Source organism: Lethenteron reissneri, chromosome 33, assembly GCF_015708825.2.
Source record: "Lethenteron reissneri isolate LAM-NWPU_2019-01 chromosome 33, ASM1570882v1, whole genome shotgun sequence".
NCBI lineage: Eukaryota > Metazoa > Chordata > Hyperoartia > Petromyzontiformes > Petromyzontidae > Lethenteron > Lethenteron reissneri.
Window position 1 is genome coordinate 6,650,185 of NC_083811.1, and position 17,375 is coordinate 6,667,559.

Genomic DNA, 17,375 nt, shown 5'->3' on the forward strand with positions numbered 1-17,375 from the left:
AGGAATTCACGAACTATGCCGGAGTCATTTTAGGCACAGCCAAGGGACCCATAGGCCCTTATGCACGCTAAAATGCCAATGGCATCACTTCACACCAAAAAGACCTCGCACAAGTCTTGGAGGTGGAAAGAGATGCTGTGACTCGTACCACATGTTCCTGTGGAAAGATTATCTCGTGGCACAGCTGAAGGGAAATGTGTAATGCTAAAAAGGAAAACGGCTCACATGGAATTCAAATTGTCTCCACAAAAATAGTACTGGAATTGCACATTCAAGTAAATATGGACAAATGTTGAATACATCTCTTTTTATATGTATTTAAATGTATTTTCAAGGGCATCATTCATATATGGTAGAAATTCCCGAAATATACTTAAGTACTACAAAACTTAATTAAAATATCGTTTTGATAATATACTCTCGAATAATCCATGCCAATAATCCATGCCAGTTTAACTGTTACAGAGGAATGCTGATATTTAATTGCTTTATCTTTTATTTCTATACTGTGCCAATCTGTCTCCATTCTATCCCCTAGCAACCTATCACCCCCACGCAATTGTATAAGTCGAGTAGCCAATTTAAATTACACGAATTCTCTTACCAACAGTTTTATATGTAATTTCCTTTAAGATCACCAGGACAATAATAATGGGGAAGGGGAGTGGGGGGGGGCAAAGAAAACATAAATTAATTTACAAATAAACCGCTGTGATTTCCAAGGTCACACGTTTAAATCGCAGCTGTGGCCACATCCAAATGGAACACACAAATGTTACATGGGGAATAAACCAAAGTAATTTCAGCTGCAATCCCTGAACACAAAGATCCAATACGCGTTGAACTAAAACGTTCTTTTCATCAGGCACCATGGCAAGACACTGACCTGGGCAGAAACATCACAGAGTAATGGCCATGAATCGACGCTATTTGTGAAAACATTTTATTATTAACTGTTTAATGTTTGTGTGCCGCGTATATTTCCATATTTTCTCCTGCTTATTCCTGTTGACACGGTGCTCAACTTTCACACGTTCAATGCCATTTTTCTGCTCATATAATTATTTCCCTTCTTTGCATCAGACATGACTAATACATCATTTTTAAACTCTTGGGAGTGCAAACAAAATTAGTCATAGTTACATCTCGCACCAAACTCCAACACTGACAAGACATCCTTTATCTGCAAAGCAATATTTGGCTGTTACTTTACAATGGGTTTAACCCATTCAGGACACACTTCAATGATTAAAACTACTCTCCTTATTTGACCTGTCTTCAACAAAAGAATGTGTGTCATTATCAGCTGGGGAGTGGTCGCAATGCACGCCTGTAATCAAGCACTGTGTGGAGGGCAGGCTAAGTGGATACACAAATGTTGCGAAAATCCCTTCCCACTGGGGTCACAGTGCCATAGCCTGGCTTGCCAGGAGAACGTGGGACAGCAAAGTGTGGAATAAACTCCATCTGTTCCATCTGTACGGAATAGTGTTGCCCCCTTCCACTTGTAGGTTTTCTCCGTGTGCTGCGGTTTCTTTACACATGTATAAACAAGCATTCATTCGCTGAAAAGATCTTCATTAACACACACTTCCGTGTTTGCGGATTGTGCAGCGTTGTGAAATGCAGTTTGCATGAATGACGCGATATAAAGCACAATTATTATCAATCAATGCGTTTTTAGTCCACATGGTCTATCAGAATATGTCCTTACTGACATCACTTCCTCTTCTACTCTTTTGTCGCTGGAACCCATCTCACTCCTACATATTCCTCCCATCTTTACCCACCCCACCTATCCTTCTGATAACTCCCCAAGCAAGTTCCTTCCGCTGGCTCTATTTGCGCTCCTACTCACCACTGACACACCTCTAATTCATGGCCTTCCACAATATCTGGCTGTCCTCCTCAACGACCTCATCCCTCAACTTGCTCACTTCCCCCCTTCCCCACCCCGAACCAAGACGGTCCAGGCAGAGCGCCGCTTCTCTGTGGCTGCTCCAATGATTTGGAATTGCCTCCTGATACAAGTAAGCAGCAGCAGCAGCAGAATCAGCATTAAATTCACAACCACTTTTAAAGAGACAGCTGAAGGCTTCATCTGTTTCGTTGGGCTCACGAGGGACCCAAGGGCCTGGCTCCACGTCTTCGTGTAACGACTGGAAATGGTCTCTCATTTTCGTGAACAGATGCATGCAAATTTTTTACAATTATTATAATGGGGAAAACTGTCAGCTTATGAGTTGATTTACTCTTCATGCAGGTGTGCAATTATTCCAAGATATATATCTTGAATGCTGATTGGCATTATGGCCAGCTTTCACAAATATAGTTCATTGCAAATGTTCAATGCGTGTGCTAGCAATATTAATTTCTAGATACGAGTGTACGACTGCATTGAGAACTGCGCCTCTTGCGCTTAATGGCATATTTATGTAAAAGATTATATATTTATTCAGTGCGTTGTATGCAGGGTTTGGCCATCATCTCCATAAATCCATACTAATGCTGCCACCTTGTGTTAATTACTGTAAATCCAATTTCATATGTAAAGCACAAACGTACACAGCGTTTATTAGTCTAGACCCACAAAAAGTCACAAAAACGTGGAGTGCACAGGAAGCCACAAAAAAACTGTGTGCTGACATCGTGACGCGCACAAACGTTGTGGCAGAATTGTGACAGTCAACACCACTTCGCATAGATGCATTCCTTTCGCATGAAAAATAAGAATAGGTTTCACCCTTTCTCGCAATAAAATAGAAACCTTTTGCAAGGAATCAAGTCTGCATTAACCACACGGACTTGTGGTGAACATTCAAACTAACATGCTCTGTTTGTTTGCATGTTCACCATACTTTGATACTGGAAAACAAGTCCCATGATACATTCCTTTTCTGTTCCTCACATGTCTAAAACTATGCTGCATGATGTATTCTGTAGCAATGTATAAGATGATGTCAATAGAAATTGACATATGCACATATATTGTACAAAATATATCTGTACAAGTCGACAGCTACATGCTATCCCTCAGCCAAAATGTTACTTTCAGCAGGGTGGCAGCAACTGCTAGAAATCCTAACTGGAATTATCACTGCACAAAAATGTCACTGAATACTTGAAATTTGCCACCAAATTTTGCATGGGGTAGCACTCACCTCTTGTTTACTATATCCCTGAGCCACGGATGGATATTCCACATTCTTATGGTGGGGATGAGTTGTTCCATAGGACAACCACTGTGGACTTGCCCACAGAGTGGTACTCATTTAATTGACCTAGGATGGATGATGAGTTGAGTCAACGACTAGAATTTTAACTGGTAGCCTTCCGACTACAAGCCAAGGGCTCTACCGATGTGCCATCCAGGCAGATGCATTTGTTTTTAATAGTCAAACGGTAAAAATTATTCAGGGAAGCTGGCATGCCATAAGGAGTATGTTGGCATGCAGAGCAAGCAGCTGTGTTCAGGTGACCACATTTTGTTCAAACCCAGTGGTGGTTGACCCAGTGGTGGCCGGGTAAATATATCGGTGGGGTATGGAAGCCCACGGGGGTAGGGGACGTGCGGAGAAAGTGAGGAGAAGAGATGGGGAGGGAAGGGGGGGTGTGTGGAGTTCATAATCTCTATAATGAGCAGGGAAGTTTTGTCATTTCACGAGTGGAGCCCAGCCCCACCAGGCCCTAACGAGGGGCCCCCATCACTCTCGGTGCCTCGGCAGACAGGGCACCACGTACCTGTCTGCGTCTCCCACAGCCAGGGGCACGCCGCGCTGCATAGCTTCACGCACGACCGTCAGCCCGTCTGGCACCCGGTTCAGTCGCCGCGTGTACAGGCTCAAGCCACCGTCCGTCATGTAGCTGCAAAGGAGGAACGAACACACGTGAGCTCCGGAGGCCAGATGGCACACCACACGTTATATGTATGTCTTGATTGCAGTTTGAATGTAATGGTATTCATTTTTTGCTATTTGCTAACCGTCTGGATAAGTGTGTTCTGGTAAATTCCACATAGATCAAGATGTCACCAGGGTCAAAGCCACTCCTGGCACCACACCTCACCGACACTTTCTACCCACAGCTGCTGCACGGTAGACACGTGACCTTTAAGATCTGCACTGACAGTATATCATCAACTTGTTGTAGTAGCCACAGATATCACCTATGGCATTGGTTAATAATATAAATAAGCAGACCTCCACATCTCCATAAAAGAGTATAATATTTGTGTTAGTTTACCAGCCTCTGGATGAGTATAGACCTTCTGCGTCTCAATAGCAGTCAGGCGTGTTAAAAAATAATACTGCTGGTTTGGCAGATGTTATTGGTAAAATCACTCTTTCTAAATAACGAGGCCCTGTCAGTGAAAAAAATAACAATACTGTATAAAATGTGCGATGTCCTATAGCGGAGCATTCTAATCAATAAAATACAAAAAATTATAAATCATCTTTCTAATGTGATTGCAATACTTGTTTCATAACACGCATTGCCACTACTTTGGGGGAAGGGAAGTAATGGAACAAAAAACGAAAATACCCAGAAAGATGCATGCTTGGAATTACATTGAGGACATGAAGAGAACACATGGATAAGAGAATGTAAGAAAGTTTGCCAGCTTTGGCTGGACACTGTGCTGGAAAAAGTAATGAAAGACAGCCACTTCTACATCACACACTTTCAGATGCGCTTCTGCGGTCGTCTGGAATGCTCTTCGTTTTTGATATTAGGAATCCACTGGAGCTACGCACTTTTAAACGTAGATTTAAAATGAATTTCTTTAAAACTGCTTCTTCTTTTTAGTTTGTTGTCCTCCCGCCCCGTACCTCCGATTAGCGCAATTGTCTACACACTGTGCGAGAGACGTTCAACAAGCATAACAATGTCCGATGGTCGAGAATAGTGATCGAGTGGCAGACAAGCAATATAACAATTCTCAAATTATGGCCGCAGAATAGATGGAGCAATTAAATTAGTTTATTTGTAGGTTCTAGATGGATTTTTACATCGCGATGAAAAAAAAGTACGTCTGAATTCATAAAAAAGGCCACTTCCAATACTTAATGCGTATTTTGACCCCGGCTTCCAGCAGTGACCAGATAACCCCTCTTTGTCTGAGAGCTCACATTCCCAGTTGCTACACTGACACTGTGAACAAATGATCCGAGATCCCAAAGCTGTGTTCAGGACACACAATTTATATCGGTTAAGTTGTCTCCAGAGGTGGAAACAAATTTGCCATGGTCCTTTGGAGGTCACAGAGTGTCACGAAGAGTTAAGCAGCTCCAAACAGTAGAATACAAGCAGTGTGCTAATCATACACAAAAAGTAAACTCGTTGAAGCGTGGCAGTCGCTCAGAATAAAAACAGTCTCATACGCACATGTTGATCACTAATTAATGTACCGGTATTGACGAAACGTGAAATTGCATGCCACGCGAAACCACGCATTCGAATTGTGTACACTCGTGCGCTGGCAGCAGCAGCTTGTCTTAACAGTTCTGAATTTACGTAAACAATTTTCCAATTATACAAAATGCATACATGAAAAGGGTCACCACTTGTGTTTTTGGTAATTAATTCTCATTTAATTTTCGCTCTATTTAAATTATGTCCTATATTCATAAATACATTGTAAATACATAAACAAATAAGGTAAATACAAAAAGTCTCATGAATTGTTTACAAATATTTTTACAAATTACTTTGCAGACAATCATAAAACACAAGTCTACTTCAATTAATATGCACACAATGATAAATTACCAGTCTGCAAAATAGGATGATGGTCCATCATTATTCTTCATTAGACATTTTAAAATATAATATTTTTACCATAAATTTAACTAAAAAAGAGATAAATTCTACTTTAACACACTAATGGCTGCTCGTGCTTTTGACAAAATTTCCCGGAATGTGTCTGATCCAATCACATCTTCAGCCTGGATAGTTCTTGGATAGGCAGCCATCATGCACAACTAAATCCAGTTGTTGTGGGCATGGTTGATATCTAAGGGCATTTCAGCAAAAGCCATTCTTCTTCTGTAATTCCTCAACAATAACCAACCAACACTGACCAGCATGGAGAAGTATAGTCAAATAACCCCCATAACCCACACAGTGTGGAAGAGGCCTTCATCCAGCAGTGGATTGACAAATGGGCTATACAGTATCATGTGCAATAGCCCCTTGCCTTGAAACCACTGATAAACTAAAGCAAAGGCACTACAGAATCTAGTTGATAAAATATAAAATGCTCATCCAATAAATCTCAAGCTTAACCACCAACACCTGTATAAGTAAGCTACACCGCTCAGTGCTTCTGGCAAATTATTACAACCTCTAGGCAGGGTAACAAAGACATTCTTCCCGTAATAAAGTCATGACCTCCCAAGCAATAAATCTTCAGGCCAGAGAAAGGGTTTGTTCCTATCTCTCTTTTGCTTTGATCCTCTATTTGGACATCTCCCACCCAAACAAGCCCTAGAAAAAACATCCCGGTGGTATGATTAAAACTTTACCAAGGCTGAAGGAGTGAGGCAAGACATAAAACAGCAACCATGTTGTTTTTGGTTTAACGTAAAGAGGGGAATGCACACTCTTCAGCGCTCAATTTTTAAACCGTGTTCTATTTCATACATGAAACACATTCCCATTATCCTACAACTACACAGAAAAAACTGGGCCCTGTTTAAAATGCGGTCATATAAATATCATTACGGTACAAAAGTTATGTTATCTGGAGTCAACATGGCAAAGGTGTTATGTCATTTCTTGATATCTGTGTGTGTGGGTGTGTATTTCTGTTGCGTCGTTAAAGAGAAATACGTATCCCTATATAGTCCATGTACAGTATTTTAAAATAAATAAGTACATTTCGTGACTTTATACATTGATGCTCTTCTACAAATACACTTAATATTAACAATGTAAAACAATAATAACTTCCCCCCCCCATATTGGTTTTGAAAATCTCAAGAGAAAATGATTCACAAGTAGTATTGTGTCACAGCAATAATGGCAATTGCTGCAATTCCAATTTTGAAGATTCTTTTGTTCTTTTAAGGAAACTACGCCTCTCGTCACGCGATAATATATCTGTAATAATTATCTATGCGTTCACAACATCACCGATATTAATCATCAGCTGAATAGAACCCAAACTGTGAACAAAGACTCAACCGAATGATGCAGCACAATAAAACAAGGTTCTACAACATTTAACTGAATTTAGCATAAAAAAATGCAAACTTACCCGCGAAACATTATCGAACTCCATGAACCGAAAGCAAGAGGTGATTGGAAAAAAGGGCAGAGCTGAGCCCCCTGCTCGGTTTGACTGGACGAGACACTGCTGAGCCGCAAGGGAAATGTCAAACATTCAACCATCCAAAATTCCTCTTCCAAATTGAGATATGCCCAACAGGACGGTCTGTCATCGACTAGGTGAACTTGGTTTGTTTTCATGAGACCCCCCCACCACCACCATGCCACTGAGCTGGACAGATATCCATCCCTGGGATTTGGGGAGACAGACAAGAAAGTGGGCCTGGCATCTGGCTTGGGTTGTATTTTTGAAAATTGGGGGGGGGGGGGGGGTGGCAGCGTGTTTGGACATATCTGCAACCCAAACTGCTCCGTCTGCCAAACGCTACCGCGGCAATGTGTTCAAAATAGGTTACTCAAATTGATGAGACCCATACAGCTGAATGTATATTTGGGACATTTATGTCCGTGTGTATGTTGGTTGAACTTCTTTCGCACCGTACGTAGCCGACCGTGCTAATCGGAGGTGCGATTATTTAGTGCGGTCTGGGACCGTTTTGTTGGGGTTTTTTTGTTGCCTTGCACAATCTTGCTGAATTGGACGTAAACAATTAATTATATGTTCATATTTAGTGACTTGGTTATCATTTTCTCTATTTTGCACTCCAATCGTTTTTTGTATTGTTTTCTGTCGTAACTTGCTGACCTGCCCATACTAAAAGAGCTTTATAGCTCATAGGATTCCTCCATACTCTTGATTCCTCCAGTCTAAATAAAGATTCTGATTCTGATCCTCATTATCTTGTAGGCCCCTCATGTGTCGATATAAACGATTGCATATGCTTTCAAGCCAGCCCACGGTCTAACACTTTCCTAAAGTCACTGTGAGTGTTATGAATGCAGCTGTACGAAGCACATCCCTCAATAAACGTTTGGCGTTCGCCACAGAAGTATTGTTTTTACCTTGTGCAATGACTATTCACTAATGTATAAGCGATTACAATTCAGTCATTAATATGGAAGAGTAGATGCTCTTTAAGTATGAGACACGTGATTTTAGAAACATTTTAATAGAGTAAATATATGAAATCTATTAAAATATATGACATTTGCAGCTGTATTCACTATGTTCACTCAGCCAGTGAAGCTTTAATTTATGGAATCTGCTGCAGTGCTGTAGATATTCTACAGGGCTGCCACATTCCTGTCTGTATGTGGTGACAGTCCACTGTACAGGGCTCGTCATGACGCATTCTAGCAGCAAATTAATGGCCTGACATGCAAACAGCTCCATATATTTAGTCAAACGAAAGTGTAAGAGATCACTTCACGGTGGGTAAAAAGAGAAGTGGTCAGCAAGCTTGCCACTGAGGCATCATGCGTGGGCTCAAAGGTTCAAATCCAGCAAACGCTTTGGAACACTACCGATAATTTTCAAAGCGTGCTGTCTGCTACAAAGTATGCCACGGTGATCCCCATTGCATCGTTTGGAAGAGAACGTCAATGTGTCTCAGTGTAATGGCCCAAGATTTGACAATTTAGAAACATAAAAGTAATGAATTATTTAGATTTGAAAGAGTTCTCCAAATGAGGACTAAACAATCCTGTAAACGTGACATTGCCTCTAAGTTAAAATATATATATATATATCAGGTACTACAACTTGCTCAGACATTTTAATTGGCAGTTGATAAATAGGTATACAATAAAAAGATCTTTAATAAAATTAGCAAAATGGATAGTTGATTGAATTTGCATCTCCCAGCAGACCTTTTCCAATGTGTCATTCACTGAATGAACATTAAATAGCTATAGATGGTATCACTTTAATATGTACAGCAATACTTTATTTCAGTATTCGACATACATAAGAACAATAATACATTAACAAGGCAAGCGAAATGGCTGAGCTGAGCCTTAGATAAGTTATTGGGACGTGAAGCCCTCCAGTGACCCACTGCCACTAATAATAAACGTATCAGCTGACCGGGCGCAGGGGATTAGTGACAGAATGGTTGAGCAAAGGGTCAATGACTTCCATTCCATAGAAACATGCGTGACATTAACATCATCGTGCTGCACAACACGGCAGGCAGGATCCAAACCGGATCATGCTTGAGAAGGAAACTGGCACTATTTGGACACATATATAGGATGGAAAAATGGAAGGAACTGGAAAGAGAGGAAGACCTAACAGAGATTGCAGATTTTGAAGACCTAAAAGAAGCACGCCAAGATAATGTTATGGCATTACAGTCGCAAGGCTGCATGCCGAAGGAAGATCGCAGCAGCTTGCCCCGAGTTCCTAATTTAACTTCAGCTAATCAGCTCATTTTCAAAAGCTGCTCATTACCTCTGCCACTTGTTCTTTCATCACACATTCACTGGTGCAGATATTCACGGGATGAAATAACATAAATATTCAGCACGTGCACAGACACCGCCGCTGATCGTAAAATGTAATGTGTCGTGAATTATTCTGTTCAAATTAATTTGTTTGTGAAATTTCAGAAACAAATACAAAACCGAGATAATGGTATATATTATTCAACACCAATGAATCCGGCATAGGGTATTTAAAACACATTAAAATGTAGTATATGTTGATGAAACATCAACACCTATGATTACGATTACTCAGCCAAAACGACTCTAATATATTGTTGCTAAAGACAATGCTGAATATTTCATTTTATTTGCGTTCAGCTCATGGATATTTAAACATTAATTTAATCTTTGTTTCTACCAAGACTAGTTACATTTTGTGGCATTTCAGCTGTTTCGCAAATTATTTAATAAACTCATGTGCACATTTGCACCAAAGATGCCTCAGAAGGGAATATGGCAACTTCCCATTGTCAATATTACATACTGAAGTCAGGTTTACAGCAAAAGTAGAAATTTTGCCAAATATTCATCAAATCATATATTTGCTTTCAGGCATTAATTGAGTGCCTTTGGAAAGCTGAACACGGTGAAGAAAAGTAACACCCTTATGTGCCTGAAGAACAAAGTTTTCAAACAGTGCAAATTACTGAGAAATGGATCAGAAACATCAACACAACAAATGAAACAAACATCTTAAAGGAGAGACGCATGCTTGAAATCACACTGAGAGACAGAAGGAGACAATGCATAGATTAGAGAATAAGCTAACTTAGAGACATCATCTGAGAGAAAAACTATTGCAAAAATGAAGTGATGAGATCATTTCCTGTCCAGGAGTGCGATGCATTGTGGGTTGAGGAGTGCGTAACGGAATGGGGAGACCTTCATCTAGCAGTGGATAGGCAATGGCCTTTGATGAAGTGTCACTTAAATTAATTATGAGGGAATATAATTAATAAATGACACACAGGAATATCGTAGGAGTCTTCCATATTAAAAAAAGAAAATTCAATAGCTCATATTCTGGTCATGTGGAGATGTATCTTTTTTACTCAATGTAATTTATATCTCATCTTAGAATAAATGTGTTGGGGATGAAAAAAAATGTAACCTCCTCAGCACATTTAACAGGGTTAGGTTAAATTGCACATGAAGCAACATCACGGCTAATGTAATTAACTTCAAATGGAATACCGTCACTAATTAAAATCTATTCCAAGACCTCACATAACCTGACATTTCCGAAGACCAGATCTCCCAGAAGCACCCGATGTCAACGGATCTCAGAAGCCAAGCAATCCTCAGCCTGGTTAGTAGTTTGTTGGTAGACTGCTGGAGAATAACTGCTGGTGGTGGACCTTTGGTTGTGTGATGGACAGGAGATGGCAGTAGAGTAATACAGAACAACATAAGCTTGTTATTCAGGAAATGGTCTTCTTCAGTCAATGACAGAGGTTGGTGGTGAGTCCAGTTATTTTTTATTTGTACTTGTTCACCACTGCCAGGACAGTTCCTGAATTATGCTTAACATAGACAATTAGCCTGCAAACGCCCAAAAAAAGAAACAAAATAGGTTGGCAAATGTATCGTACCCGCTCGCAACGTCTTCGCTGCGGAGATTCTTTCCCAGCACGTCGCCGTCGCTCATGTAGCCGGCCGCGTCGGCGCCCATGCCGCACATCTCGCCGTCCGCTCGCTCAGATCCATCGCCGGCCTGGCCGCAGCCCGCCCCACGGCCCGGCACCGCCCTGCGCAGGTAGCGCCCTGCGGGGGCGCCGCCGCCCCCAGAAGCCGCTGCCGCCGCAACGGCTTCCTGCTGCACGAAGCGACCGGAGGCGGTGGCGCGGGGCGGGTAGCCATTGCCCAGAGGGGACGGGGCGTCGCCGGCCTGCAGTCGTGGGCTGCTGGCCTGCGCCAGCCGCCAGGAGAGAGGCGTCTGGGCGGCCGCACGCCCGCCCATGCCCAGCAGCCCGCGGCCGCTCACCTCCGTCGTCACGTTGCCGTCGAAAGTCGTCTCCAGCGTGCTGTGGGGAACGGTAAACGTAGGCAGGGCGGTGAAGTGACTTCCACGATCGTGGTCAAGGACGACGACGAATTGGTGACCGGCCGATGTTCGAAAGAAAAAAATTACAAAGGGGATTCGTTGATATAAATTTAACCGGTGTGTAGCAAGTAACCTGTGAGTGATCTGCGTTCCCCGCAGGTTTGACATCGTCTCCTCCAAGTTCTGGCGCAAGTCGGCGATGTTCTTCACGGTTCTCATTCTCCGAGTCTCGGCATCCTCCCCTACTATCGACATCAGAGCAGCACATCCCATGTCTCCTCCACGCAGAAGCCAAGGCAGCTTGTAACTTACCATACGTGTAAAGTTCATTGCCAATCCACCGCTGGACGAGTTATTTTGACCACATTTCACTAAGCTGCTCAATGCAGGTTGGTAAAGGTAACGTAGATGTGGGAGCATGGGTGTACAGTACAACAATGGATTTTTATGCATTCATAATGAATATATGGCAAATATTAGATAGTAAATACAGGTGGTCCCTGATTTACAACGGCTCGACTGGCAAGCTTCTGCTTTTGCGACCTACCGCTTTTGCGACCTTTCTTATAGTCAGTAAGACTCCCACAGTAACGACCAAAACTCGTATCTATGACCCCCCATCGACTGCTACCGACGCCGAGTCGATTAGCGACGTCTCCACATGTCATGCATGTCATGTGCAGACTAGTCGCCAGATGGGGCTGCTTTGCTCTTCTGCCGTATGGGTATCTACAGGATAGCAGCTGTGCCTTGAGCAGAAACATCACACTGGAATTTCCAATGCAAAACACAATGGCTTCACCGTTAGAACTGACGCATTATAATTAAAATTTTCATGTAACTTTTTCTTGAAGTGTATTGTTGTTGAAGCCTCCCCAATTTGATGAAAGTCCAGCCTGAGAAACGTCACTAAATACATTTAAATGGGAACCGAAACAACGCTCTCAATTGGCTGTCCCTGACTGGCCATTGTTAAAACCAGCAATGCCACTTTGCAGATTCCCTATACATTCTTATCGAAGCAGTCCAATTTAAATGTGAATTAACCAAAGCTTTTTTTTTCTGTAAATGAGCTATCACTCTCCTTCCCCCTTTAGTAATCTTCAATGTGCACGTGTTGTCTCCCAACACCATTGTCTAACCACAATTAAAGCTCTTGGGCCTAATCCCTTGTCTCTTAAATCTTGACTTCAATCGCAAAGTAAACATAGAAAACAGTAGTGGGACAAACAATGTCTATTTTGGTCCTCATTAACTCACTGACTCATCTATGCAATGTTCCTTTTACTTAGGAAATGCCAAATTCTGCTGCCACAGTAGATATACAAAATAATTAGCCTCAATGGGTGTTGGCAAGCGTGGCACAAACCTTTGCAAAGGGGGGAAAAAACATCGAAAAAGACAATCTGGAAATGTGTTAATTATAAAAGTATTAATAGTAGGTACTAAATACATTTTGTGCGGTTAAAGCCCACAATACAAGCATGTATTGTTATGAGTTTGGATTATTGTAATTGCTTCCGTGGTTACTAATTTTACTCCACCACAACACTTGTGAAAATGAAACACTATGCCTTGTGAGTAACAATTCTGTCATGTCCTGGAAAAGTTGTTTTAGCATAAAATGTATAGAATATATATTAAAATCAAGATGTGCACGGCTGTTGAATTATTCATAAATATTGTTATACATGTTAGTTGACGTATACTATTGTATTTATATTGTTTTCTTTTAAATCATTACATAAGCCATTCCGTTTTTCTCATATCATTCAGAAAAAAAAATTAGTCATGAAGTGGCAAAAAAAAATCAACAAAGCTGACCAGACATGCAAGCTGATTTTTTTTAATGAATCAGCTCTGCCCTAAATGAATCCCATTTTATTCAAAGCAGGCTTAATCGCACTGCGTAAGGCCAAGATAAAGTGGCAAAAACAAGCATAGCTATATAATCACTGGGAGCACAAACAGACAAGAGCAGCAGTGGCTTTACCAGGCAGGTCGTCGACGCACGGCTGCTGTGCAGACTTGCTGAACAGGATTGGGTCCGAGTGAGCACCCAGGTTCTGTCCAGCCTCCATGACCAGAGGCACATTTCCGTCGCAGTCCGTGTGGGTCCTGAGGCACAGAAATCATACCAACATTTTTTCGCAGTTGCATTTTGTGCGGTAATAGCTCACTTGGTACACTTCTTTGGGAACTTATTCATTTCCCGAAGAAGTTCCCAGGCACGTGGAGCAAAATTTCAGACGTTATGCCGAGCAACGTGCGGCACAACCCGAAAACACATCACCGATTTTATTTAACTTATCAATGGCTAACAAAAGACATGTAATAAGATTATGGCCTAGTTAATAAGAAGGCAGTCCTATGTATTTACATTGTTAGCAAATTGTAATCATTGGTATAGCGCTAACAGGTAATATATACACGAACATTAAAAATCACAATTGAGGTAATGCATTTTTTTTCATGTACATATTAAAAATATATACTTACAAAGTGTTTAAAAAAAAATCATCAAGTGCAGGTCTTGGGGGAGATAAGTGCCTGATTTGGTATGGTTGCATTTTTCAAAGGCCTATGCCATTAAAGTTACATGTGAAAATTGAAACACACTTTTAGAAAGACGTGCCCAAAGAAAGATTGTTAATCGTTCGCTACAGGGCTCGAGCCTTCCCAAGGCCGCACTGTACCGGTACATGAAGGGAGCGACCGTGGCCGTGTTTGGGTGGCTGTACTGCTGCTGGGGATGAGGCAGCTGCACCCCGACGGTGCTGATTCCTGTCGTCTGCGTGGTGCTGGTTGTCATGGAGACCGTCGCCGGGCTGACGGCAGAAGATGGAGACGTAAGGGCAGCTGTCGTGGTGGCGGCGGCGGCGGCGACGGCGGCGCTGGCGGCGCTGGCGGCGGCGGGTGGACAATGGCTGTTGGAGCTGCGGCGCTTGAGATTGAGGGCCACAGGGCACGGCGGCCGCCCTGCCTCCCTCGGATGACGCCAAGCTGGTGGAGCTTGAAGTGCGACTCTCGGCCGCCGGCTGCAGGTGTTGCTGCAGGTGCGTGCCACTCTTGCTGGCGCGCAGTCGCTCGCTCTCTTTGCCTGCGCCGCCCGCGGACTTTGCGCTCGCGAGCTTGGAGCCCGGCTTGGGAATCCCAGTGGATGCCGGCCCCGGGCCAGCCGAGGGTTCCTTCTTGGAGACTGCGCTGCCTGCTGCTGCCTGACCTGACTTTCCTCCCTTTGGGATGAGGCTGGCGATTTTGGAGGACTTTTTTGACGATTCGGGCACAGTGTCTGCTCTACAATCCGGCTCTGTCACTTTGTTTGCTTCTGGAACAGGAGTGGCCACTTTGCCCTTCTCCTTCTCGCCGCTCTTAATTGTCGTTTTTTTGTTGTTGCTCAGCGCACGGCCAATAGTCCTCTGCGCAATACCTTTGAGGGCAATCTTTGGGCCATTTGCGGCCAGCTCTTCTCCCACTTCATTCTGCTCCACCGGGGCCGGGGTCGCTTCGGGTTTATCCGGCCCGTCGGATGCCGCCGCAAGGCCGGCAGCTGGTGTCGACGTGGCCTTGGAGCCGCTCTTGGAATTGAAGAGCCTGAACTTCTCCAGCATGGACTTCTGGCCGTTGGAGCTTGCAGGCGCGGCGGCGGTTTTTGGCGCAGGGCTCTCGGAGGGCTCGGCGGAAGCCTGCGTGACAGCAGGTATGGGCTGCTTGGCACCTGATCCTCCAGGGGCAGCGCTGTGCTTGGCACCGGCAGCCTTGGTTCCTCGCCAGGACTTGCCAGCACTGGCACCAGGTTGCGGGATGGCAGACGGCTGCGCCGCAGCAGGAGAAGGCACATTGCCATTCATGCCTGCTGGCTGGGATACACCTTCAGCTAGCTCTGAAAACACAGATGGGTGGGGGAGGGCAGGAGATAGACAATCAGTATCCATTCATGATATTATTTGATATATATAATGGAATGTGATCACGTATATGCAAAGGATTTAAAGAAGATTGCGTTAATACCATTGAGTCACTGTTAAGGCAAATTAACAAACTCCAATTGCGTCGTAATCATGATTCATAATGAACTTTGTTGTGTTACTTCGAGAAATGTTTATGGAAAAATAATGCACGTTTATACTTCTTTAAATGTTTTTAACTATTATTTTGCATTTTTTTACAAGAGACAAAAAAAAGATTACCTTCAAAATTATTTCAAACATTGTAATCCTAACATATTTGTAAACATTGCAGCATCAATAAGAAAACGAATTCGATATTCCATTTAATTTAAAAGGGCCCCATACAGATACATTGCATGCAAACCCTTCCATTCAACAAACACAATATTGTTTCTAAACAAATTAATAAATAATGCTTTCATTAAAAACAATATTAAGATGAAATACATGCGCAACATATTTTAAAAGTTTTGTAATAGAGGCAAGTTGGTACAAAATTATAGATTCCAAAGCCAATTCTCAAAGCACCAAACCTAATTAACCATTTTCCACAAAAGTGTATTCAAGGACCTAAAAAATAATGAGAGGAAAAAACACAATCCCCTTCACACCATCGTCTAAAATTAAATAGTTTACCTTTTAATGAACAAAACATATCGAAATAGGATAGGCGCTATTTCCAGTGGCCTCTTGAACACAAGAATTAATTTCTTTTTGTTAAGCACTTCTGCCAAAAGAGCCGGAAAGCCCCTGATTTATCTACAAAGGGAAGCCTGGCACCCCACGTGGCCAGGTCAAAGGCTTGGGTCAGAGAAGAGACCAAACAAAGCCTAGACACAGCGGGGGGCAATGGGTCAGAACTGGAAGGCAAGCCCGCCCCAAAAAAACTCAGCTTTGTCCTGAATGCAAAGACCTGCTACCCAATTATCAAGCTGGCCAGAACAAGCAAGCACGACAACCTCTTGTGTTAACAAGAATATATGGTCATTTCAAATCGGTACTGAAAAACAGACGGGGACGAAAACAGGAACCAACAATTCAGCTGAAGGAAAAGAAGAATACACGCACATAGAATGCATAGATAGCGTAACGTGTAATGACAGTCACAACACTATAATTGTACATTTCTATTATTTGGGTCTTTCGGTAAAGTCACGTGACTGAAAGACCCAAAGCATATGAATTCCTGCAGTCACGAAAGCTTTAAGTCAAGATGTACATTGCTAATTTAAACAAAAAATATGTAATATATAGCTGTATAAACTTGTACAATTAGCCCTGCGATCTTCAAACAAGGCATAACTCAAAGGATATACTGTACCTCAGTGTTTGCTGGAAGCCTTTAGAGTGATCTCATGAAAGCAAACAGATTTAGTTGTCTCTCTCACCCTGCCCCTCAACCGTTTCTCATTTTAAAAAAATCCACTTTAACCCAAAGTCCATGGTTCACCAATCATTTACCATACAGCTTCCACCGTTCAGTTCATTAGCAGAGATGCCCCAGAATGTCTGTTGCAAAATGCGCCAATACAAACTTTGTCCAACTGCAAATGACGACCATGGGACTGCCCTGCCAACTTTGAAGCCAAAACGCAGACGGGCATCCTGTAACGATGTCACGTGTCTATGCACAACAACGTGTGGTGCCAGTTACCTCCATGAATGGCAAGTATAACCGCAGCATGTGCGGAAGACTCGCACACCGCAGCAAAGTGAGACAATCA

The 17,375-nt window shown here is 42.7% G+C and overlaps 1 protein-coding gene across 9 annotated transcripts in view; it reads right to left on the reverse strand.

Moving 5' to 3' along the window:
- LOC133350269 (neuron navigator 2-like) overlaps nt 1-14,652 on the reverse strand; it is a 97,307-nt gene extending 82,655 nt beyond the window's left edge. For 8 of the 9 annotated variants that reach the window (XM_061564437.1, XM_061564442.1, XM_061564441.1 and 5 more), the window contains exons 1-5: nt 14,398-14,652; nt 13,695-13,819; nt 11,835-11,946; nt 11,250-11,681; nt 3,742-3,864 (exon numbers count right to left, since the gene is read on the reverse strand). In XM_061564437.1, coding sequence (XP_061420421.1) covers nt 3,742-3,864; nt 11,250-11,681; nt 11,835-11,946; nt 13,695-13,819; nt 14,398-14,513 — 908 coding nt within the window. In that variant the 5' untranslated portion in view covers nt 14,514-14,652. The remainder of the gene's footprint in view (nt 1-3,741; nt 3,865-11,249; nt 11,682-11,834; nt 11,947-13,694; nt 13,820-14,397) is intronic. The other variant, XM_061564436.1, reaches the window with a different exon arrangement.
- Nucleotides 14,653-17,375: the final 2,723 nt, after the last annotated feature.